The sequence below is a fragment of the Oncorhynchus tshawytscha genome, linkage group LG09 (genome assembly GCF_018296145.1).
Source record: "Oncorhynchus tshawytscha isolate Ot180627B linkage group LG09, Otsh_v2.0, whole genome shotgun sequence".
Lineage (NCBI taxonomy): Eukaryota > Metazoa > Chordata > Actinopteri > Salmoniformes > Salmonidae > Oncorhynchus > Oncorhynchus tshawytscha.
Window position 1 is genome coordinate 64862021 of NC_056437.1, and position 23602 is coordinate 64885622.

At 43.0% G+C, this 23602-nt stretch overlaps 1 protein-coding gene across 2 annotated transcripts; it reads right to left on the reverse strand.

The window, feature by feature from the left end:
* Positions 1 to 1074: 1074 nt before the first annotated feature.
* Positions 1075 to 22787, reverse strand: gdpd3a (glycerophosphodiester phosphodiesterase domain containing 3a). 2 transcript variants are annotated; one of them, XM_024436912.2, is made up of 10 exons: positions 21901 to 22779; positions 21555 to 21597; positions 11079 to 11214; positions 10804 to 10849; positions 9042 to 9160; positions 7216 to 7305; positions 6878 to 7011; positions 6494 to 6553; positions 6327 to 6378; positions 1075 to 1792 (listed from the first exon to the last, which is right to left on the reverse strand). In XM_024436912.2, the coding sequence occupies exons 1-10, from the start codon at positions 22037 to 22039 to the stop codon at positions 1664 to 1666; spliced, it is 948 nt and encodes a 315-aa protein (XP_024292680.1). In that variant the 5' UTR covers positions 22040 to 22779; the 3' UTR covers positions 1075 to 1663. The 2 variants fall into 2 exon arrangements, with proteins under 2 accessions (XP_024292680.1, XP_042183149.1); XM_042327215.1 differs by lacking the exon at positions 9042 to 9160 and having other exon boundaries at positions 10796 to 10849; positions 21901 to 22787.
* Between the last annotated feature and the right edge of the window lie 815 nt (positions 22788 to 23602).

The following is a 23602-nucleotide window of genomic DNA, read 5'->3' on the forward strand; positions in this document are numbered from 1 at the left end:
TGTATTTATATGTATATATTTATTTGCAAAAACAATATGTGGGGGATTGGAAGTGATGCAGACAATTACATTGATGGAAGCTACAATCTATCTGCAATATTAAAGCTGATCTACCCCCTAAAAAGAAAAAAGAAATATTATGGATTGTCATTTCTCTTTGCTTATTTGAGCTGTTCTTGCCATAATATGGACTTAGTCCTATTTAGTAAAATACTATCTTTTGTATACCCCCTTACCTTATCACAACACAACTGATTGGCTCAAATGCATAAGGAAGGAAAGAAATTCCAGAAATTAACTTTTAAGAAGGCACACCTGTCAATTGAAATGCATTCCAGGTGACTACCTCATGAAGCTGGTTGAGAGAATGCCAAGAGTGTGCAAAGCTGTCATCAAGGCAAAGGGTGGCTTTTTGAAGAATCTCATATATAAAAAATATTTTGATTTGTTTAACACTTTTTTTTGGTTACTACATGATTCCATGTGTTATCTCATAGTTTTGATGTCTTCACTACTATTCTACAATGTAGAAAATGGTAAAAATAAAGAAAAACCCTTGAATGATTAGGTGTTCTAAAACTTTGGACCGGTACTGTACATCTTAAACTTTATTACATTATTAGAAAATTACATTAGCTAAAGGTCTGACTTGTACTTAACGCTCAAGTCGGATATTCTTATCTAGATTTAGATGAACCAGTCCAGTGTGTGCGTCACAGAAGCCCTATTTCTCCGAAGTCTAAAGGACAAGGTCTTCATAATCTTTTACCATGTCTCTAAAGAGTTGTGTTTGAATTTATCCACTTATTCCATTAATCCACTTATTCCATTAACCTATTTGTTGTACTGCATGCAACACACAGAGAACCAGGTCAGGAAAGTGCAGCCTTTGTTTCCCACTGAGACCTGACTGGCTGGTAGATTATTGTTAAGAAATGTGAGCGGACTTTGATCATTTCCTGGGCCGAGAGAATGAGGAAGTGAAACAAGTAAATACATAAATACTGTGTGTGTGTATGTGTTTAGGAAGCTGTTATTTTCCAGTGGTATAAACAAATGGAGGCTGGTCTTGAGAACACTTAAAACTATACAAGTATTTATTTAAATCATCTTTGCATTGATAAACATACAATTTGTATAGCCTGTCATAAAGACCCCAAAAGTCAGTTCCATTATGTAAAAGTCATAATACCATGGGAAACCATCAAGGATATAGACTTAAAGAAATCCCTTTTCCCCCAACAACATCCAGACGGCCACTGATAGATCCATTAGGGTTTGGGAAGGTTGCAGAGAGAGGTGAACAGTGTCAATATATGATCACAATCCATTAACCAAAAGGCAGTAAGTGTAAGTGACATCTTTTTGTGTAGATGGAATGAAGTTGCCTAAAGACATTGATCAGAGATTGGTTTAGTGTTTTCCCTCTATTGGTTAAGGTTGGGATTTGTGAAAGGTACGCTGGTCTTGGATCTGTGCTTGTCAGGCAACTTCCTTACAGAGCTGTCCTTTTGCTCATTGAGTTGTGAAGGAAAATTGCGATTTAAGTGTGATTTTTTTCAGTGATAAACAACGTACGAGTGGTGGTCTCTTGATAGGTAGTTCGAGCTATCAGTTAAGAACCCTGTTTGTGAATCAGTAGTGTGATTGGAGGTTTGGGCTGTCAATCTTGACTCCTGTGTCTGTGTAGGTAGTCAGTCAGGAGGGTGGGGTAGTCTGTCATGACGCCTGTGGCTCCTGCTTCGAACGCCGCCTCGATGTCCGGATCCTCATTGCAGACGAACAGGTGCACCTGAGGACAGAGAGGGCCAGACGTCAGATATCCCACATACTACAGATTACTATAAAATACTACAGTACTTACTATAGAATTGTATAGTAAACTTTTGTTTACTGTAGAATACTGTACTACGCACTGTAGTATCCCTCGATCATGTGTAGTACCTTTACTTTATAATGTTGTAGTATAGTATAGAATACTATAGCGAATACTACAGTATTATCCGTAAAAATAAGCACTGTTGTAAATACTACAGTAATGTCCGCAAAAACACGACACTTTTTAAAACTATAGTAAATACAATTTTTGTATTTAACCTTTATTTTGAAAAGGAGTCAATGCTGAGACCAAAGTCCCTTTTCCAGATGAGCCCTGTATAAGCACCACAATACACAACTAAACACATTAAACTACACGTTCATATACAGGTTATTATACACAACTATACACAAAAAGCTAAACAAAAAAAAACAGACGCATTCTTCAGTAAAAATGTTCCCTAACAAACAACCGCTTGAAATGCCATAGCGGCACCAACTCCTCAAAATGTTAAATGTATTGTAGATCATTCCACAAGTAAGGTGCAAGGTAATTAAAGGCTGATTTACCTAACTCTCTGGATACCAAAGGAGTCTCCTGAGTTAACCAACCCTGTGAACGGGTTTGATAACTTATCATTTTAAATCTTAACAGTGATGTTAGGTAAGTCGGAAGTTTCTGGAGCAGGGCTTTGTAAACAAAAAGAGCGTAATGATGTGATCTACGTGACTTCAAAGAGGTGATGAGGAACTACAGTATTGAAATTTGCATATACCCGCCCCCATTCCCCTCACCCATATCCCATTTTGTGCCACCCATACAGTGCATTTAGAAAGTATTCAGGCCCCTTCTGTCGATCTGTCTCATATTCTCTGCTGTCACTCTGTGCTTCTTCTGCTTTAGCCAACACCCGCATAGCAGTTGTTTTGGCGGTGTCGGAGGTGGAACTGTGTTAGAACTGTCAAATCCACAAGCAGCTCCTGGCATTATACCTAAAGCGGACCTATGAGCGTCATTATATCTATATAGCCTACACTTCCTTGTTCTGAACTTCTAAAGCGAGTGGGAGGGGTGTGGCTTTGTGACAATAATCAAGAGCAGCTGCTCACCTATTTGACAGCTCCAACATAGATACACCTCCGACACCGCCAAAACATCAGCAATGCAGCTATCGCCAGTTAACGCTTGATCTGATTGAATCTAGGCCTTAAGCTATATTTCAAATGAGTACCTATCATACGTGTTCCCCTGAATCGACAACAACCCTATTAATTTCTAGACTAGACTATAATTTTTCACTGGTGCCAGTTACTTTTACAGTTGGTGGCACCAGCCCATGATTTGGTCGGACTCAAATGCCGAGTATTCATCTTATAAAAGTAATTCGTAGTGCTTCCTTAAGAAGAAGAATAAACAGACTACTGATGTATTCACATCAAAGCAAAATCTGGACCCCCACAAATCAGCCGGGCTAGACAATCTGGACCCTTCCTTTCTAAAATTATCTGCCGAAATTGTTGCAACCCCTATTACTAGCCTGTTCAACCTCTCTTTCATGTCATCTGAGATTCCCAAAGATTGGAAAGCAGCTGCGGTCATCCCCCTCTTCAAAGGGGGGGACACTCTTGACCCAAACTGCTACAGACCTATATCTATCCTACCCTGCCTTTCTAAGGTCTTCGAAAGCCAAGTTAACAAACAGATCACTGACCATTTCGAATCCCACCGTACCTTCTCCGCTATGCAATCTGGTTTCAGAGCTGGTCATGGATGCACCTCAGCCACGCTCAAGGTTCTAAACGATATCTTAACCGCCATCAATAAGAAACAATACTGTGCAGCCGTATTCATTGATCTGGCCAAGGTTTTCGACTCTGCCAATCACCACATCCTCTCCGGCAGACTCAACAGCCTTGGTTTCTCAAATGATTGCCTCGCCTGGTTCACCAACTACTTCTCCGACAGAGTTCAGTGTGTCAAATCTGAGGGCCTGTTGTCCGGGCCTCTGGCAGTCTCTATGGGGGTGCCACAGGGTTAAATTCTTGGGCCGACTCTCTTCTCTGTTATATATCAATGATGTCGCTCTTGCTGCTGGTTAGTCTCTGATCCACCTCTACGCAGACAACACCATTCTGTATACTTCTGGTGTTAACAACCCTCCAGACGAGCTTCAATGCCATACAACTCTCCTTCCGTGGCCTCCAACTGCTCTTAAATACAAGTAAAACTAAATGCTCTTCAACCGATCGCTGCCTGAAACTGGAAACACTTATCTCCCTCACTAGCTTTAAGCACCAGCTGTCAGAGCAGCTCACAGATCACTGCACCTGTACATAGCCCATCTATAAATAGCCCAAACAACTACCTCTTCCCCTACTGTATTTATTTATTTACTTTGCTCCTTTGCACCCCATTATTTCTACTTTGCACACTCATCTACTGTCAAATCTACCATTCCAGTGTTTTAATTGCTATATGGTATTTACTTTGCCACCATGGCCTATTTATTGCCTTTACCTCCCTTATCTCACCTCATTTGCTCACATTGTATATAGACTTATTTTTCTACTGTATTATTGACTGTATGTTTGTTTTACTCCATGTGTAACTCTGTGTTGTTATATGTGTCGAACTGCTTTGCTTTATCTTGGCCAGGTCGCAGTTGTAAATGAGAACTTGTTCTCAACTTGCCTACCTGGTTAAATAAAGTTGAAATAAAAATACATTTAATAAAAATACATTTAATTTAATGCATGTTTCAATATATTTTTATGTGCTTAATCCAGTGAATATCATGAATGTTGGGTTAAAAATGACACTATAGCTGCTATATTTTTGAGACTCCAGAATTTACGGATTTATTTTTGTTCAATAGAGAGGAATTACATACATATTTATGTGCAGTAACTAATATCCTAGGATAATTAATGTGGGGTACAACACTTGTAGAAGTGGAAACTAATGAAAAAGCACATTAACTACATTTCTAACTCTAAATATATTACGCAATGCTAGTAGCTAAGAATTCATCCAACATTAAATGTTATGTGCTAAAAAAATGTATATCTCCATATCTCAAAGCCATATAAAATATCTTGGATGTAAAATAGTTGCGTTTGAGCTGAATATTGAGAAATAAATAATTATACCTACAGAAAGCTGAGACCCTCCTCTCTTCGACAGGGACAAGGGGATGAAGCTAGTTGTACGTTTAGAAATAATTTCTCTCGAGCGCATGGGGAGTGAGGTGAGTGGCTCGCTCATTGCAGCAGCAGGCCCCAGGGAGGTAACAGGCACATTGGGAGGACAGACACTTTCATTACAGGAATTATGAGGATAATGCACTTTACTGTTTGACCAAATCCTGGTTTCACATGCTGACCAGACCGGACACGTCGCGTGCTTTGCAAAATAAATTTAGAAATCCATGCTATTCAATTATTGCACCCACACTGCTCGCGCGCACCAACGAACATCTGTGATGCCAAGGGATAAAATAGAACCACTTTATATTTCTGATTCAGATCGCGCTGAGAATCCTGCCTCTCCCATCTCCTCATTGGTTTATAGAAGCAGGTACCCACGTGCCATCTCCTCATTGGTTATACCCACGTGGGTGATTGAAAGACGAACTGTTTTGCCGGTCGTAGTGGTAATACTATGAAAGTTTAGATGCCAATCACCATATAAGTTCAAAGATGAAAAAGCCTGGAAGGAGGAGAGATGACTAGAAACGATTCGGTTGGCCGTTTTATGTGTGGATTAATTGTCGAGAGTAGAGGACATTGTGCATTTCAGGTAACATAACTCAATGTTTATATCCCAGGATAAATTAGCAAGCTAGCTAAATAGGACAAATTGCAAGTGCAAGTTAACTAGCTAAAAATTGCCATACATGTTTAATGCTTTTCGACCTGTCCCCAAATTAATGTCATTGGTTCAGAGTTTGTTTTGATATTTTAACCTGCATGTCTCGATTGCGTTTGGTGTAGGGGGAAAAAATAAATTTATGCACGATAGCGCACGATGGCGTGCGCAGCCGGTTTGGGTTCCGTGTCAGCCACCCAAAAAATATGAAGTGTTGAGTGAGGTGACAAATTTCCATTTATTACATCCCATGATCTTGGCTGTCTAACTGATGACAGAGTCGGAGCAGGTCTCTTTGCTGATGTCGCGTTTGACTTTGAATGTGAGTTTGCCTCAGTCTATCAGAAAACCGGGCCATTGCCCACTGATCATCCAAAAGCCCATCATATATCAGTATAACAGAGAAATTCCACTAAAATCGGGCTGGATTGAACATCCCCCTACACACTCACAGTGTCTACAGTTCTTAAAGGGCTGGATAAGGGAAAGTGGGCTGTAACAGGAGCTCTGCTGAGCCTACTGAAGGCCATGACATACTGAAGAGGTAGAAGTTAGCAGAAGGGGCTAGGAAGTGATGGAAGTAACAAATATGATGATAAAGATGCTAACAGTAATGATGATTATGATGCTTGCTCTGTACCTGAATTCCTCTGTTGGCCAAATGTTTGAATAGACTCTTCTTCATCGTTAATCTGGAACAACATGAAACATTTTCAGGTGGTTTAATCTTTTATCAAAGCTTGTATATGGTCTGTTGCTTTTAGTAGGGAAACGGAACTGCTTTGTTACTGTAGTAAATGTACCCACTTCTCTATCAGATAGATGACCATTCTGTTCTTCAGAAGACGCTCCTCAGGAATATATGTCCTGCACCAAATAGAATGAGATTAGATACAGTTACAATTTACGACACGCGCGCACACACAGGGTTGCCAGACAGAAAGAACAATAGAAAGCTCTCTGTCACCACACATCCGTGTGCACCTATACTCAAAGATAAACATATGACCACACACATCCATGCACAGACATAACAGATGATGCTGAAGTCAGATGATGCTGAAGTTAGATGATGGTGAAGGCAGATAGGTACTGTATCAGCACATGAACTTTGGAACCAATACACAAAAAAACACACATGGCGCTCACGCGCGCACACACACACACACACACACACACACACACACAAACCTGTTGATAATGCGGGGGAGGTAGAACTGCAAGAAGCTCTCTCCCAGCGGTACAAAGGGCAGCAGGCCGCTGTAGTAAAGGAGGAGCAGCTGTAGCCCTCGTCTCATGCTGAAACTATAGGGCATGGTGGAGTTCTACAGGGAGAGAGGGAGAGCAGAGCGGGAGGGAGGGGAGGAGAGGTGAGTGAGAGATGGAGGAATGGGGATAGAAGAGAGCAGGATGGACAGGGAAGAGAGAGAGGGTGGGTTGAGAGAGTGCAAGAAAAAATCTCTCTCCCTAGGACAGGAGTTAGAGACCCCTGGTTCAGTTTATTGCATCTCCCCCTAGATGACACTTACAGTTCTGCGGCACTTTTTCATAATGGTAGAGTCTACAGTCGCCCACACTGTGAGGTCCTCTCTATCATACTGTTTCACCATGTTGGACACCTGAGAGAGACAGAAGAAGGTATGGAGAGAGAGATGGAAGAGAGAGATGGAAAAGAGATGTTCGGAGACCGGTGAGGAGAGTTATTCAAGTTATTCGTTGCCTGTGACTTAGCCATTCAGCGAATCTGTGAAACCTATTGTTATTCATACATAATTGTTTCCCTGACATGGTCAAATAACTCAAGCATAGATTGTTAACTTTTCTTCTAATTTGGCACACGGAAACTGATTGGCCTATAGGTGGCACTGTTATAAGCGGTCTCACTTAAACCCTCATATCCACTGCCCTGTTTGACCTAAGTGTCTTTCCTCAAGCTGAACAAATTTGCCACAAGGACCCACAAGGCCTGTCAGGATATTTTTGTTCATCCATCTTGGGAATTTTGGAAAACCTTCGAAAAATGCATTGTCATGAACAACAAGTCCAAATAAAGCCGAGCTGGAGGATTAGTTAATGACCAATCAAAAATCAGATTTTACGTGTCCATTTAAATCCTTTGTAAACCCACTTCACAATGGCCTATCAACTTGAAACTGCTATCACGGACGTCTCTAAGATGAACCACAATGAAATTGGCATTGATTACTCAAAAAACAAGGTAACTATTAACAACGCATTCTTTGCACATGTAACACTTATGCTCAAAATCATCTGCAATCATCTTCTCCTCATGAAAACCAGTAGCATCCCACCCTGCATCCCCCTGCTGGCTTGCTATTCGTATAACAGAGAACTATTCTGATGCTTGTTCCTGGTTGGTCCCTGGATGGGAGACCAGATGCTGCTGGAAGTGGTGTTGAAGGGCCAGTAGGAGGCACCCTTTCCTCTGATCTAGGGCAGTGATTGATTGGGGACATTCCCGTGTAGGGTGCTGTCTTTCAGATGGGACGTTAAACGGGTGTCCTGACTCGGTGGTCACTAAAGATCCCATGGCACTTAGGGGTGTTAAACCCAGTGTCCTGGCTAAATTCAAAATCTGTCCACCTAATCATCCCCAGCTCACAATTGGCTAATTAATCTCCTCTCCCCTGTAACTATTCCTCAGGTTGTTGATGAGAATGTTCTCAGTCAACTTACCTGGTAAAATAAGCGTTAAAAGAATGAACCTTAAGTCAGATTCAGTCCAGATTTTGTATTTAGACTCATTACATCTGTCTTTAATGGTTTTAGTTGCTGTACTCAAATATGGCTGCACTGTACCTATAAATTCATGTTAGCACATATGCTAATGATAAAAATACTTTAAAAATATTATTCTCACGAACCATGGTAATGCTTTCACTGATTGCACATTTTACTTTGAGCACACTTTGAGCAAGTCAGTTAAGAACAAAATTCTTATTGACAATGATGGCCTACCCCGGTCAAACCCAGACGCTGGGCCAATTGTGCGCTACCCTATGGGACTCCCAATTGTGGTCGGATGTGATGCAGCCTGGATTCGAACCAGGGACTGCAGTGACACCTCTTGTACTGAGATGCAGTGCCTTAGTCCGCTGCGCCACTCAAGAGCTTGCACATAAATATAGTTCCTACATGATATAGTGCTTGCTTTGTTATCCAACTATCTTGTCTCCTTTCTGTCATCCTGTGAACCCCATTCATTGTTGCTCGCAGACATATTTATAAAGTATATTCTGTAAATAAAGCAGGGTCACTTTAAAACAATGTAAAGTGTAAAGTTGAAATTTGATTTAAAAAGTTGGATTTGATTAAATTCAGCTTAGTCCTGTACTTTCTCCATCAGCAAGCTGTTGTCCTCTTTGATCTCGATGTTGACTGGCATCTTAGGAAACTTCCTGAACACTTCCTCCAACAGGGTGAACTTCCTGTCTGTACCTGTGCTGTAGTGGCCTGGTGTGGGAACGGAAGGAAGAAAGGGAGAGGATGGGAGGGAGAAGGGTGAGCTGGTGAGTGTCATCATAATCCACACACACACACGGGCGCATATATGCACGCATTGGTGCGAAAACCTCACAAGGAGCTTTTGTCTATGCCATCGACCCACTTCTGTGAGTGAAGTAGGGTGGATGAATGTGTGTATCTGTGTGTGTATTACCTCGATTAGATCGACAGCGTTATTGCATTTTGGTACACCAGAAGTACATTAATTTCCAATGGAATTGTCTTGCAGAGGCAGTTGCAGTGTGTTCTGTATGATGCAAGGTATGCATAAAATTGTATGCTTAGGCTTGAAAGAAATAGTAGCAAAAGATGAATGTTGAACTTTCAGTTGCACACCATAGCCACAAAAAAACATTGGATTACATAATGGGAAAAAAAAGACCATTGAAATTATTACCCGGCATTGATGCAATGACGAGGTTGGTCTGATCGAGACATACACTGCATCACCAAAAGTATGTGGACACCCTTCAAATAAGTGGATTGGTCTATTTCTGCCACACCCGTTGCTGACAGGTGTATAAAATCAAGCACACAGCCATGCAATCTCCTTTGACAAACAGTGGCAGTAAAATGGCCCGTACTGAAGTGACTTTCAATGTGGCACCGCCATAGGATGCCACCTTTCCAACAAGTCAGTTCGTCACATTTCTGCCCTTTTAGAGCTGCCTTGGTCAACTGTAAGTGTCTGCCACCAAGTGGTAGGCCACACAAGCTCACAGAACGGGATCGCCGAGGGCTGAAGCACGTAGCGCGTAATAATCATTTGTCCTCGGTTGCAACACTCACTACCAAGTTTCAAACTGCTTCTGGAAGCAACATCAGTACAATAACTGTTCGTCGGGAAATGGGTTCCCATGGCCGAGCAACCACACACAAGCCTAAGATCACCATGCGCAATGCCAAGCGTCGACTGGAGTGGTGTGAAGCTCACCGCAATTGGACTCTGGAGCAATTGTGATGAATCACAATTCACCATCTGGCATTCAGACAGACAAATCTGGGTTTGGCGGATGCCAGGAGAACGCTACCTGCCCCAATGCATTGTGCCAACTGTAAAGTTTGATGGAGGAGGAATAATGGCCTGTGGCTGTTTCATGGTTCAACCTAAGCCCTTTAGTTCCAGTGAAGGGAAATCTTAACGCTTCCTTAAACAATGACATTCTAGATGATTCTGTGCTTCCAACATTGTGGCAACAGTTTGGGGAAGGCACTTTCATGTTTCAGCATAACAATGCCCCCGTGCACAAAGCGAGGTCCATACAGAAATGTTTTTTTGAGATCGGTGTGGAAGAACTTGACTGGCCTGCATTAAGCCCTGACCTCAACCCTATTGAACACCTTTGGGATTTATTGGAATCGCCCAACTTCAGTGCCCAATCTCACTAACGCTTTTGTGGCTGATTGGAAGCAAGTCCCAGCTGCAATGTTCCAACATCTAGTGGAAAGCCTTCCCAGAGGAGTGGAGGCTGTTATAGCAGCAAAGGGTGGACTAACCCCATATTAATGCCTATGATTTTGGAATGAGATGTTTGATGTCCACATAATTTTGGCCATGTAGTGTGTATGTGTTACAGTGGATACCTGGATACCTGCATAAAACGTGACCTCCAGTCTGTCCTTTTGCAGGGGTAACTCCTGAAAAGAAAACATAATTAGTATTGTATAATACAAAATGAATGAACTGTCTCATTACTGACTTAAGTTGTATGGAACAGATTATAAAGGGGGGCCTACATGTACACATATTATAATATATACACATTCAGGTCAGAGTAGCTAAGGTAACACAAAGAGCATTCAAGCAACAATCAAGGGGAGTTTAACATTGTATTTATATGGTTTTAATATACATTTGACCTCTGACCTCTAGGTTTAGGGAGGAGATGGTGACATCATGGCCGGTCTGCCTCAGGAGGTTTTCATCATGTGACACGACCACATGACCATCCCGGGTCAGGTGACAGTCCAGTTCCAGCATTCCTGTACCCTGTTCCACTGCACTGTGGGTGGGGAGGGGGGATTAAATGCTGACACCCGCATAGCTGTTGATTTGATGGTGTCTTAGGTGGAAGTGCGTTAGAGCTGGCTCCCGGCATCATTATATTGTGGACACGGGCACATTAGTACAGTTCCAATACTAGAATGTGTGATACAATCTACATATCGATTAGGTTGAAATATTTTTTTTAATGATTTTCAATATGAGTTTCATTATTTCTATACAGCCTACACTTTCTAGTTCTGAACTTTTAACATGAGTGGGATGGGTGTGGCTTTGTGACAATATCCACATGAGCAGCTGCTCACCGATTTGAAACACCGCCAAAACATTTACATAAGTACTGTATTCACACCCCTGAGTCAATTAGGTGATAATGCCGGTGTTTGGAGGGTATATTGGCATGGGTGTTTGTCGAGGACCGGCAAACTGTGCCAATGTATCCTCCAAACACCGGCATTATCACTTTTATACAACGGGTTACCAACATATTCAAATAATGATTGACATATTTTCATTAAAAAAATTATTTTGATGAACTTATTCATACTATTTGATCCGTCCACAAGATATAGTCCCGACACAAATCTAGGGTTGCTACCCAAGCCGGCTGGTCATTTCTTCTATCGGTTTGGTTGCCAGAGACTCAATCCAGTTGTTCAGTCTATTTGTTCCAAATTGTTCTAGTCGTTCGTTCTAAATGTTCCATTACCATAGTGGCTGGCAACATTCTTATCCCTTGCATTCTAGCTAGCCAACTACGGCCAATTTACAGTCATGTCAAACAGTGCAGCCAGAATAATAGCAAATTAGCTTAATTTGCATTTGTTTAAGTTGCTTTCTAGTGTCATTTATTTGTATTTGTTGAAAACAAAATGTTAATCTAAAAGAAATGTGAAATGTGATGTCTAGATGCTTTTTATAGTAGAGATCAAGTTTATAAATTGCATGGCCCAGTTGAGACAGTGGATTGCGCAGCCAGATGGAACAGAGTAAATAGGCATTTTAACATCATAGTAACTTATGGAATAGACACTGGCTTGAATGAGGTTTTAACCAATCATCATTCAGGATTCAAATCAAATCACATGCGCCAAATACAACAAGTGTAGACCTTGCCGTGAAATGCTTACTTATAAAGCCCTTAACCAACAATGCAGTTCAAGAAATAGAGTTAGGAAAATATTGACTAAATAAGCTAAAGTAAAAAATAAAAAACACAATAAATAACAATTATGAGGCTATATGTAGGGGGTGTACTGGTACCGAGTCAATGCGTGGGGTACAGGTTAGTCAAGGTAATTTGTACATGTACAGTGGGGCAAAAAAGTATTTAGTCAGCCACCAATTGTGCAAGTTCTCCCACTTAAAAAGATGAGGCCTGTAATTTTCATCATAGGTACACTTCAACTATGACAGACAAAATGAGAGAAAAAATCCAGAAAATCACATTGTAGGATTTTTAATGAATTTATTTGCAAATTATGGTGGAAAATAAGTATTTGGTTACATACAAACAAGCAAGATTTCTGGCTCTCACAGACCTGTAACTTCTTCTTTAAGAGGCTCCTCTGTCCTCCACTCGTTACCTGTATTAATGGCACCTGTTTGAACTTGTTATCAATATAAAAGACACCTGTCCACAACCTCAAACAGTCACACTCCAAACTCCACTATGGCCAAGACCAAAGAGCTGTCAAAGGACACCAGAACAGACAGTCAAAATGATCACAAGAACGGTGAGCAAAAATCCCAGAACCACACGGGGGGACCTAGTGAATGACCTGCAGTGAGCTGGGACCAAAGTAACAAAGCCTACCATCAGAAACACACTATGCCGCCAGGGACTCAAATCCTGCAGTGCCAGACGTGTCCCCCTGCTTAAGCCAGTACATGTCCAGGCCCGTCTGAAGTTTGCTAGAGAGCATTTGGATGATCCAGAAGAAGATTGGGAGAATGTCATATGGTCAGATGAAACCAAAATATAACTTTTTGGTAAAAACTCAACTCGTCGTGTTTGGAGAACAAAGAATGCTGAGTTGCATCCAAAGAACACTATACCTACTGTGAATCATGGGGGTGGAAACATCATGCTTTGGGGCTGTTTTTCTGCAAAGGGACCAGGACGACTGATCCGTGTAAAGGAAAGAATGAATGGGGCCATGTATCGTGAGATTGAGTGAAAGCCTCCTATCAGCAAGGGCATTGAATATGAAACGTGGCTGGGTCTTTCAGCATGACAATGATCCCAAACACACCGCCAGGGCAACGAAGGAGTGGCTTCGTAAGAAGCATTTCAAGGTCCTGGAGTGGCCTAGCCAGTCTCCAGATCTCAACCCATAGAAAATCTTTGGAGGGAGTTGAAAGTCCGTGTTGCCCAGCAACAGCCACAAAACATCACTGCTCTAGAGGAGATCTGCATGGTGGAATGGGCAAAATACCAGCAACAGTGTGTAAAAACCTTGTGAAGACTTACAGAAAACGTTTGACCTCTGTCATTGCCAACAAAGGGTATATAACAAAGTATTGAGATAAACTTTTGTTATTGAGCAAATACTTATTTTCCACCATAATTTGCAAATAAATTAATAAAAAATCCTACAATGTGATTTTCGGGATTTTTTCACTAATTTTGTCTGTCATAGTTGAAGTGTACCTATGATGAAAATTACAGGCCTCTCATCTTTTTAAGTGGGAGAACTTGCACAATTGGTGGCTGACTAAATTATTTTTTGCCCCACTGTAGGTAGGGGTATATTGACTATGCATAGATAATATACAGCGAGTAGCATCAGTGTAGAAACAAAAGTTGGGTGACTGGAGTCTTTGACAATTTTTTGGGCCTTTCTCTGACACCACTAGTAAATAGGTCCTGGATGGCAGGAAGCTTGGCCCAAGGGATGTACTGGGCCATACGCACTGCCCTCTGTAGCACCTTACGGTCGGATGCGGAGCAGTTGCCATACCAGGCGGTGATGCAACCGGTCAAGATGCTCTCGGTGGTGCAGCTGTAGAACTTTTTGAGGATCTGGTAACCCATGCCAAATCTTTTCAGTCTCCTGAGGGGGAAAAGGTGTTGTCGTGCCCTTTTCACGATTGTCTTGGTGTGTTTGGACGATGATAGTGTGTTGGTGATGTGGACACCAAGGAACTTTAAACTCTCGACCCGCTCCACTACAGCCCGTTGATGTTAATGGGGGCCTGTTCGGCCCTCCTTTCCCTGTAGTCCACGATCAGCACACATTGAGGGAGAGGTTGTTGTCCTGGCTCCACACTGCCAGGTATCTGACCTCCTCCCTATAGGCTGTCTTATCGTTGTTGGTGATCTGGCCTACCACTGTTGTGTCGTCAGCAACTTAACAGTGGTGTTGGAGTTGTGCTTGGCCACACAGTTGTGGGTGAACATGGAGTACAGGAGGGGACTCATCATGACAGATGTGTTGTTGCTTACCCTTAGTCCAGGATCCAGTTGCAGAGGCAGGTGTTTAGTCCCAGCTTTGTGGGCACTATGGTGTTGAACACTGAGCTGTAGTCGATGAACAGCATTCTCACATAGGTGTTCCTTTTGTCCAGGTGGTAAAGAGCAGTGTGGAGTGCGATTGAGATTGCGTCATCAGTGGATCTGTTGGGGGTGGTATGCGAATTGAAGTGGGTCTAGGTTTTCCGGGATGATGGTGTTGTGAGCCATGATCAGCCTTTTAAAGCACTTAATGGCCATCAACCTGAGTGCTACGGGGCAGTAGTATTTTAGGCAGGTTATCTTCGCTTTCTTGGGCACAGGGACTATGGTGGTCTGCTTGAAACATGTAGGTATTACAGACTCGATCAGGGTGAGTTTGAAAATGTCAGTGAAGACACTTTCCAGTTGTTCCGCGCATGCTCTGAGTACATGTCCAGGTAATCCGTCAGGCCCTGCAGCTTTGTGAATGTTGACCTGTTTAAAGGTCTTGCTTACATCGACTACGGAGAGCGTGATCACATAGTTGTCTGGAACAGCTAGTGCTCTCATGCATGCTCCGGGGTTGCTTGCCTCGAAGCTAGCATAAAAGGCATTTAGCTTGTCTGGTAGGCTCGCGTCAATGGGCAGCTAACGGCTGGGTTTACATTTGTAGACTGTGCTAGTTTTTAAGCCCTGCCAAATCCAAGGAGCTTCAGAGCCGGTGTAGTAGGACTCAATCTTAGTCTTGTATTGATGCTTTGGCTGTTTGATGGTTCGTCTGAGTGCATAGTGGGATTTCTTATAAGAGTCCAGATTAGTGTCCTGCTCCTTGAAAGCGGAAGCTCTAGCCTTTAGCTCAGTGCGGATGTTGCCTGTAATCCATGGCTTCTGGTGGGGATATGTACGAACGATCAGAGTGGGGGACGATGTCGTAGATGCACTTATTGATGAAGCCGGTGACTGAGGTGGTATGCTCCTTAATGCCATTGGATGAATCCCAGAACATATTCCAGTCTGTGCTAACAAAACAGTCCTGTGGCGTATCATCCGTCTGACCACTTTCGTATTAAGTGAGTCAATGGTACTTCCTGCTTTAGTTTTTGCTTGTAAGCAGGAATCAGAAGGATAGCATTATGGTCAGATTTGCCAAATGGAGGGCGAGTGAGAGCTTTGTATGAATCTCTGTGTGTGGAGTAAAGGTGCTCTAGATTTCTTTTCCCTCTGGTTGCACATGTGACATGCTGGTAGAAATTAGCGCCGTTTATAGATGAGCATTTTCTTGTTTGCTTATGGCCTTATACAGCTCATTGAGAGCGGTCTTAGTGCCAGCATAAGTTTGTGGTGGTAAATAGACAGCTACAAATAATAGAGATGCAAACTCTCTTTGTAGAAAGTGTGGTCTACAGCTTATTATGAGGTACTCTACCTCAGGCAAGCAATACCTCGAGACGTCTTCAATATTAGACATCGCGCACCAGCTATTATTGACAAATAGACACACCTCTCAAAGTTTTGTCCTGCCGATGCACGGAAAACCCAGCCATCTCTATATTATCGGTGTCGTCGTTCAGCCATGACTCAGTGAAACATAAGATATTCGACCCACCTGTTGTATAATACACTGTAGAAGAACCTTTGGCATTGATTACAGCTGTGAGTCTTTCTGGGTAAGTCTCTAAGAGCTTTCCACACCTGGGTTGTGCAACATTTGCCCATTATTCTTTTCAAAATTCTTCAAACGGTCAAATTTGTTTTAGATTTTCAAGTAGAGTTAAGTCAAAACTGTAACTCAGCCACTCAGGAACATTCACTGTCTCTTGGTAAGCAACTCCAGTGTAGATTTGGCATTGTGTTTTAGGTTATTGTCCTGCTGAAAGGTGAATTCATCTCCCAGTGTCTGGTGGAAAGTAGACTGAAACAGGTTTTGCCTTTGCTTAGTTCCGTTCTGTATATATTTTTACCCTGAAAATCTCCAATGTCCTTAACGATTACAAGCATATCCATGACATAATGCAGCCACCGCTATGCTTGAAAATATGGAGAGTGGTTCTCAATAATGTGTTGTATTGGATTTGCCACAAACATAACAGTTAGTATTCAGGACAAAAAGTTAATTGCTTTGCCACATTTTTTGCAGTATTACTTTATTGCCTTTGTTGCAAAAAGAATGCATGTTTTGGAATATTTTGTATTATGTAAAGGCTTCCTTCTTTTCACTCTGTCAATTAGGTTAGTATTGTGGAGTAACTACAATGTTGTTGATCCATCCTCAGTTTTCTCCTATTACAGCCATTAAACTCTGTAACTATTTTAAAGTCACTCATGGTGAAATCCCTGAGCGGTTTCCTTCCTCTCTGGCAACTGGGTTAGGAAGGGCACCTGCATCTTTGTAGTGACTGGGTGTATTGATACACGGGGCTCTATTTTAACAAATCTAACGCAATGGTCCATCTAAGCGTTGGCCGTAGCGTTGTAGGTTTTTGATATTTTCACAACCATAATTATCGGTGCAGTTGCTGCCGTTGGCACGAAAGGGCTGGGTTTTGATGAATAAACAAGTTGTTTGTGTGTCGAGGCTTGGCCCTTCAATGGCCAATCATATCGCGCTCCATGGCTAAACATGTGGTTGCTTCAAATTGTGTATTTGCACCCTGGTCTCAGAGCATTTCATATTATTCTGTACGTATGACACGTTACATTTCATATGGTATGTATTCATTTGTGGTTGTCCATCATCCATTTCGTATGATATGTTATGAATTACAATTGTTATATGTTACAAATTGCAATGCGTACAATATGTTAAGAATTGCAATTGGTATAATATGTTACACATTTTCTAAACGTATGATATGTTTTGAATTTCAATTTGTTGTGGCTAGCATTAGCTTGGTGGCTAATGCAAACTTTACCTAGGGGTTAAGATTAGGGTTAGGAGTTAAATTAAAGGATTATGGTTAGGAGAAGAGCTAGCTAAAAGGGTTAAGGTTAGGGTTATGGGAAGGGTTAGCTAACATGCTAAGTTGTTGCAAAGTAGCTGAAACAAAAATGAAGTAGTTACAAAGTTGCTAATTAGCTAAAATGATCAAGTTGTCCGTGATGAGATTTGAGCACGCAACCTTTGAGTTGAAAGACGTTTGCATTTTACTTGCCCCTTTCAATAATCTAAAAGTACAACCAAATTCCAATGGACATTTTTTCACATTTTTGGTTTCAATTCAGTTTTGCTCTTCATTGTCGCCCAGAACCAGCAGCACAGGGCCAAACAGGTGTTGTACCTCGCTTCCCTCCTTCAGAGGACAGTAGTTATTAGTTATAACGTTAAGTTCCCTTTCAGTCAGTACTCTCCGTACTACACAAGTATGGGGAACTAGAATCCAAACCCAAGTCGGGCCCAATGGATACCAAATGAAATGTCCCGTGGCAGACCGCCCAGTGGTCTGGGTATTGCACACACTGCGTGCTGCCTAATGACCCTCTACTCTCCGAGCTGTAAGCACGCTGTGGGCAAAACTGGGAGCAGTGACATCCAAGAAATAAAACTTAATTTAAAGTGTGTGGTGATGCCCAACTCACCGCAGCACAAATATCCCAAACGTTCTTTACGTTGCCACAGGACCACACCCAACAGGCAATTAATCTCCACAAACCAATGTTGCTTGGGTCAACGGGGAGCCACAAGAATCAACGACAAGCCTCCCCAGGCGCAAAATCGCCAATGTGGGCTGAATCAGCTCCACTGGGGGAAATGTGTAAAGGAGGGTCCAAGGCCACTGGTGCGCCAGTGTGTCTGTTTCCAATGGAGAGCTCGGGTCCCTCGTTGAGAAAAACAGTCGACAATGCACATTTTCTTGAGATGCATAAAGATCTACGTCGGCCCGTGACAAACATTTGCCCAGATGTGTAGCCTCCACTGCTGAGAAATAGGGTCCCACCTGAATAAAAGATATGCACCCAAAATGAGGATAGTGGGGAAATATGTGCACTCTGCACCACTGTCCATACCCTTCGAATCGAGTTGCCTTCGTATAGCGCACCCCACCCTTCGGGGGATGTGTCTGTCTTGAACACCTTGCGGGATACAACTCAGCCCATGGGAGCCCCCTGACAATAGCAGAGGGTCCCACCACTGGGCCTGAACCCATTGGCCTAACAGGGACACCTGAAGCAACAGCTTAGGCTGTGAGATGCATCAAGGTGAGTGGCTAGCACTTAGCACTGGAAGGGCCGCATCAACAGTAGCCGAAGGGGAACGACTTCCATTACAGAAACCAAAATTTGGCTAAGCAGAGCTGGAACCCAGACACCCACCATGGGGATATAAAAGTGTGATCCGCAAGTGAGTCTAGCTCGTGACCCAGAAACGGAATGCGCTGAGATGGAGTCAGATGGCTCTTTTCTGGTTTCTTATGAATCCTAGAGACTGAATATGGGACAGTAGCATGAATGTGTGTACTACCAGCCAATCTGCTGTAATAGCCGGTGGCTCGTGAACATTCAGAATATAGACTGTATAGACTGAGGTGCTTGCTGAGGGCACGTAGGTCTCGAATGGGATGTACAGTCCCGTCCCTTTTCTGAACAAGGTAATACTATATCTTCAAGATAGGAACCAATCAGATGACCTGCTTCTGGAGACAGGAGGATATTTCCTCGCTCAAAACCGGCGCTGAGGACTCGGGAACAGTCGAAGTGAAGATGCTGCAGAAGTGTGGGGAAGCCACAACAAATTGTAGCTTGTACCCCGACATCCCTATTGGCATGATCCAGGGTGACACTACGTATGCACGCCAGAAATGCAATCTGAATGCCATCTATTTTTCAATTTCCACCACTTTTGACAGCCCACGAGACTTTGTGTGGGATAATAGCATGGTTGTGTCCAACCCTGCTAATTCCCCTGACTCTGCTACCAACAACCACTTAAAGGGCAAAGTGGGCTCCTGCAAGGGCTGAGGTAGTACCTCGTCTGGACTGTATAACCAAACGTTGGGGCACTTGTCAAAGTCATGTTTTTGTGGAGGGGCGCACTGGTCGCTCACACCCGTGCCAAGGACCATCGTTCTGCGTGTTACCTGAGCCAAGTGCTCACAGGGGCTGTTTCCTCACCGGAGGTGCTTGGGGAAATCTACTACATTTCACACGCCAGAAGTTATGCATCCTAGCTGACATAAGGCAATACGTTTTTTAGTCTAAGCTAGCTAGCCTCTTTGACTGCAGCATGGTCCGTTTAGAATAGCCAAGTGACTTAATTCTACACATACCAAACAAGAGAACAACCCAAGCAACTCCACCATGGGACGTCAGGAATAACTAGTAATAGATAGCTCGCGGCGGCTAGTTAGCCAATGTGGCTAGCACGCTATGCAGCGCATGTTTAGCTAGCCCGGTCTCGAAAGTCTACTTAGGACCGGATCATCAGGGTGGGACCAGACCCTTCATCAAAAAAGATTCTGGGAAGAGAGGCTAGCAGTGTTTGACCAAGGCAGACACAGGCGGCGGGGGGGTACCCACCGAACCTGGCCGCCCTCTCTTTGAGTAGCCTTCAGTAACCGGCGACAAGAGCTCATAGGAGCCGGGTTGGGTGCAGGCAGCTACCACATACACCACACCCAGGCAGACAAGACATTTGCTCCAACCAAAGACCATCTCAGCGTCCCGCAACTCAGACTCAGCCGAGGTACAGGCAACCGGGAGAGGAAGTCACTATCGGAAACACCAAGGCCCCTCAAGAACGCTACACGATTGTCAAGAGAACCCGCGGTTTGGACTAGCAGAACAGTGCCAACTGGGGGCAAGACACAGTTAGTGAAACCGTCCCCTAGGCCCACACACAAACTGATTTGAGCGATGGCAGCCAGAGAATGTACAGAGCTGAGACATACAAGACAACAAACGTGAATGTATTTTTATTAATTTGGGCATGGTTCCGACCCAGTTTGTTAGCCTTCATCGTGTTGGTCGTGTTAGCCATCTTGCTCATTGCTACAGCCAGCCCAAGCAATCCATAGAATAACTAACTGGTTTGCACACAACGGATGAGCACCCGCTACCACAAAGTGACAGTTTAGTTGGCAAAAAGTCAGCCTCATGTCCCAAAGATGTTTGTTTTTGGCATGAATCATTCCTGCTGACATCGATGTGAAGAGCGGAAGAATTGAAGGGTTTCAGAGAGGCCTTGTCAGGCGTGATTTTAGTTCTTCAATCGAAGTCGTGAGTGTGACTCACATACAGTTGTGTTGTACCGAGAGTACTGATTGAATGGAAACCTGGTTCAGTCTGCTTTTCACCAACCACAAATTCACCTTTCAGCCGAACAATAAGCTAGAAGATTGTGAATCGCAGTGTAGGCTGCCGAGGGAGGGGGGCGGCTCATAATAATGTCGAATTGAATGGTATTAAAGACGTGGTTTCCATGTGGTTGATACCACTCCATTCCAGCCATTATTATGAGCCATCCTCCCCTCAGCAGCTTCCAATGAGTGAATGTTCCTGAGTGGTCTACATACGGTTTTGACTTAAATCTGCTTGAAAATCTATGGCGAGACATGAAAATGGCTGTCTGTCTAGCAATGATCAACAACCAAATTGACAGAGCTTGAAGTATTTTTTAAAAGAATAATGGGCAAATATTTCACCATCCAGGTGTGCAGAGCTCTTAGAGACTTACCCCAAAAGAATCTCATCTGTAATTGCTGTCAAAGGTGTTTAACATGCATTGACTCGTTTAATAAAAAATACAAATAATGCATTTTGTGTATATCGTTGAAAAACAACATTAAATCCATTTTAATACTACTTTGTAAAACAATCAATGTGAAGAAATCAAATGGGGGGGTGAATACATATGATAAGCACTGTAACTGACCTGAAGTCAGGTTTGGTTAGGGTTGGTCACTTACTGTGTGAAGGCCTCCATGGTGCTCTCTATCCTCTCGCCACTTCCTGACAACACAGATCAGAAGAAAAGCAGAGAATATCAGTGTCCTATCCAGCTCCAAGACTCTCGCTCTATAAGCCTGCTTTTCCATGATCCCCACGGACTTGAAATGTGGATAGCTCAAATCAGAAAAACGTATTTATCAAGATACAGTGTGACTCTGGGTCATATCAATAAAGTCACTCAGCCCTCCTGCTTGCAGCTACACCACATGCTCCAAACATTCAACTTTCACTAGTCCAGCCCATTCACATCAACGGTTACAGAGGAAAGGTGACTACTACATCCTTCCACTGTTCCTTCCTTACCTCCTCTGTGTGAGATGTGGGTGCAGTGGAAGGCAGCCCTTTTCTTCTTGTGGAGGATCTGAGGGTTCTTCAACAGGTAGAGCGACGTCAGGGTGTAGCCCCCTAGGGCCGGAAGGATAAAGTACAGGGAACTGGCCATAATCAATTCTCCTCCAAAAACAGTCCTCAAAAGTGTCTGAAGGCAATTAGGCACAGTATCAAAAGGCAGAGGTCCTTGGATCCTCCTAGACACTCTAACAATAAATTAATAGGACGCCTACAAGTGTCAGGAGTGCTGATGGGAAAAAAACCTTCCAGAGTTGAGTCACCTTGTTCTGCAAGTTGTAATAAAATACTTTGAATAGTTTTCAGCTATCCCCCACCGAGCTGCCACATAACACTGGTAACTAACAACCGATGAAGGAACCACTCCAAAACCTCTTCGAGTACATCCAAAGACACTCAATTGACCCGCTCATATTCTAAACTTCACTTCACTGTCTCTTTCACACAAATCTCTTCGCTCTTTCTGTCCTCCACTTTTACTGTGCCTCTTATTCTGATCATTCGGTTTCTCTCTCTCTCCGCCAGTCCATTGGTCACCTGTCAGCCTAGAACAGAATGGTGTGACGTGGAAAAAACAGGACTTGAAAAACTGGTACAGCCAACGGAGGCAGTTGAAGGAAGTCTCACAAGGTCCCACTCCCATTAGTTTCACTCGAATGCCTAGAAAAACTATTACTCATAACCTCACCTGACGCTACTCTCCTTCCCTCCATGGGTTCTGTTTGTAGTCAACCTAACCTCCTTCGCACTCTCCCTCTTTTACCGCTCGCTCCTTCTCACCGTGTAACTGGGACCCACACAAAACTGTAAAATCAGTTAATGAAATACTAGTGTCAGTAGGAGCTGGCCTCTCTCACCTCTCTCGCTTTCCCTTCCCTGTGGCCTATATTGTTCTTCTCTCAGGCTTTACTGCCTTTTGTTACACAAACTCCCCCTTTCACCATGTGTGTGATCATGTAAATGATGGAACTATCCTGCATGAAGTGCGGCTATAAAATGCACTTAAAGCAAACCTCAAATAACATGCATTTATGGGTGGGAATATGAATGTAATGATAACAGAATGGGTGCTACCTCAAACAGATGAGAGAGCTATCAGTATAGGCTGGTAAAGGGTGTGAGAGCAAGCGTTGTTACATGGCAGGTTTCGATGCCGTCAGGCACCTTTTATTTAACAAAGGATGTGTATGTAAACTCATTATCAGACACAGGCACACACACACAGACGGTGTACTTAACAAAGAATAGGTGTCAAAAGCTATGTAAATGCACTTTCACAAGCAGGCATGCAACTTCAGCAAAATACTGTATACCACAGTGTTGTTTACATCAATAGAAAATGCTGAAAGGTAGCAAACAAGTGACTGAACTAGATAAATCAGAGAGAAGCAACAGCATAGCCTGTATGCCAGAGAAAGAATCTTTTCACTCCCCAGTAAAGCATTCCTTCCTCAACTGACATGGCCACACACAATCCAAGGTCCAGTTGAAGCAGGTGCTATAAAAAAAGATGTAAGTCAGTCTGGTGCCCTTTGCAACCAACCAGTATATCAAAATGCAGGTCGGTCACTCAATCCTGCATTAGCTATTAAACTCAAGTCTAGTCTTGCTTTACCTATTCCCAAACCCTTGAAGTAAAGAGGCTGAGCCCTGTGGG

Excerpts from the sequence above, each read along its gene's own strand:
- gdpd3a (XM_024436912.2), bottom strand. The coding sequence starts at position 22,039 with ATGGCCAGTTCCCTGTACTTTATCCTTCCGGCCCTAGGGGGCTACACC. Across the intron at positions 21,598-21,900 it reads CCACATCTCACACAGAGGAG|GAAGTGGCGAGAGGATAGAG; the intron begins GTAAGGAAGGAA and ends CTGTGTTGTCAG. Across the intron at positions 11,215-21,554 it reads ACCATGGAGGCCTTCACACA|TGCAGTGGAACAGGGTACAG; the intron begins GTAAGTGACCAA and ends CCCCACCCACAG.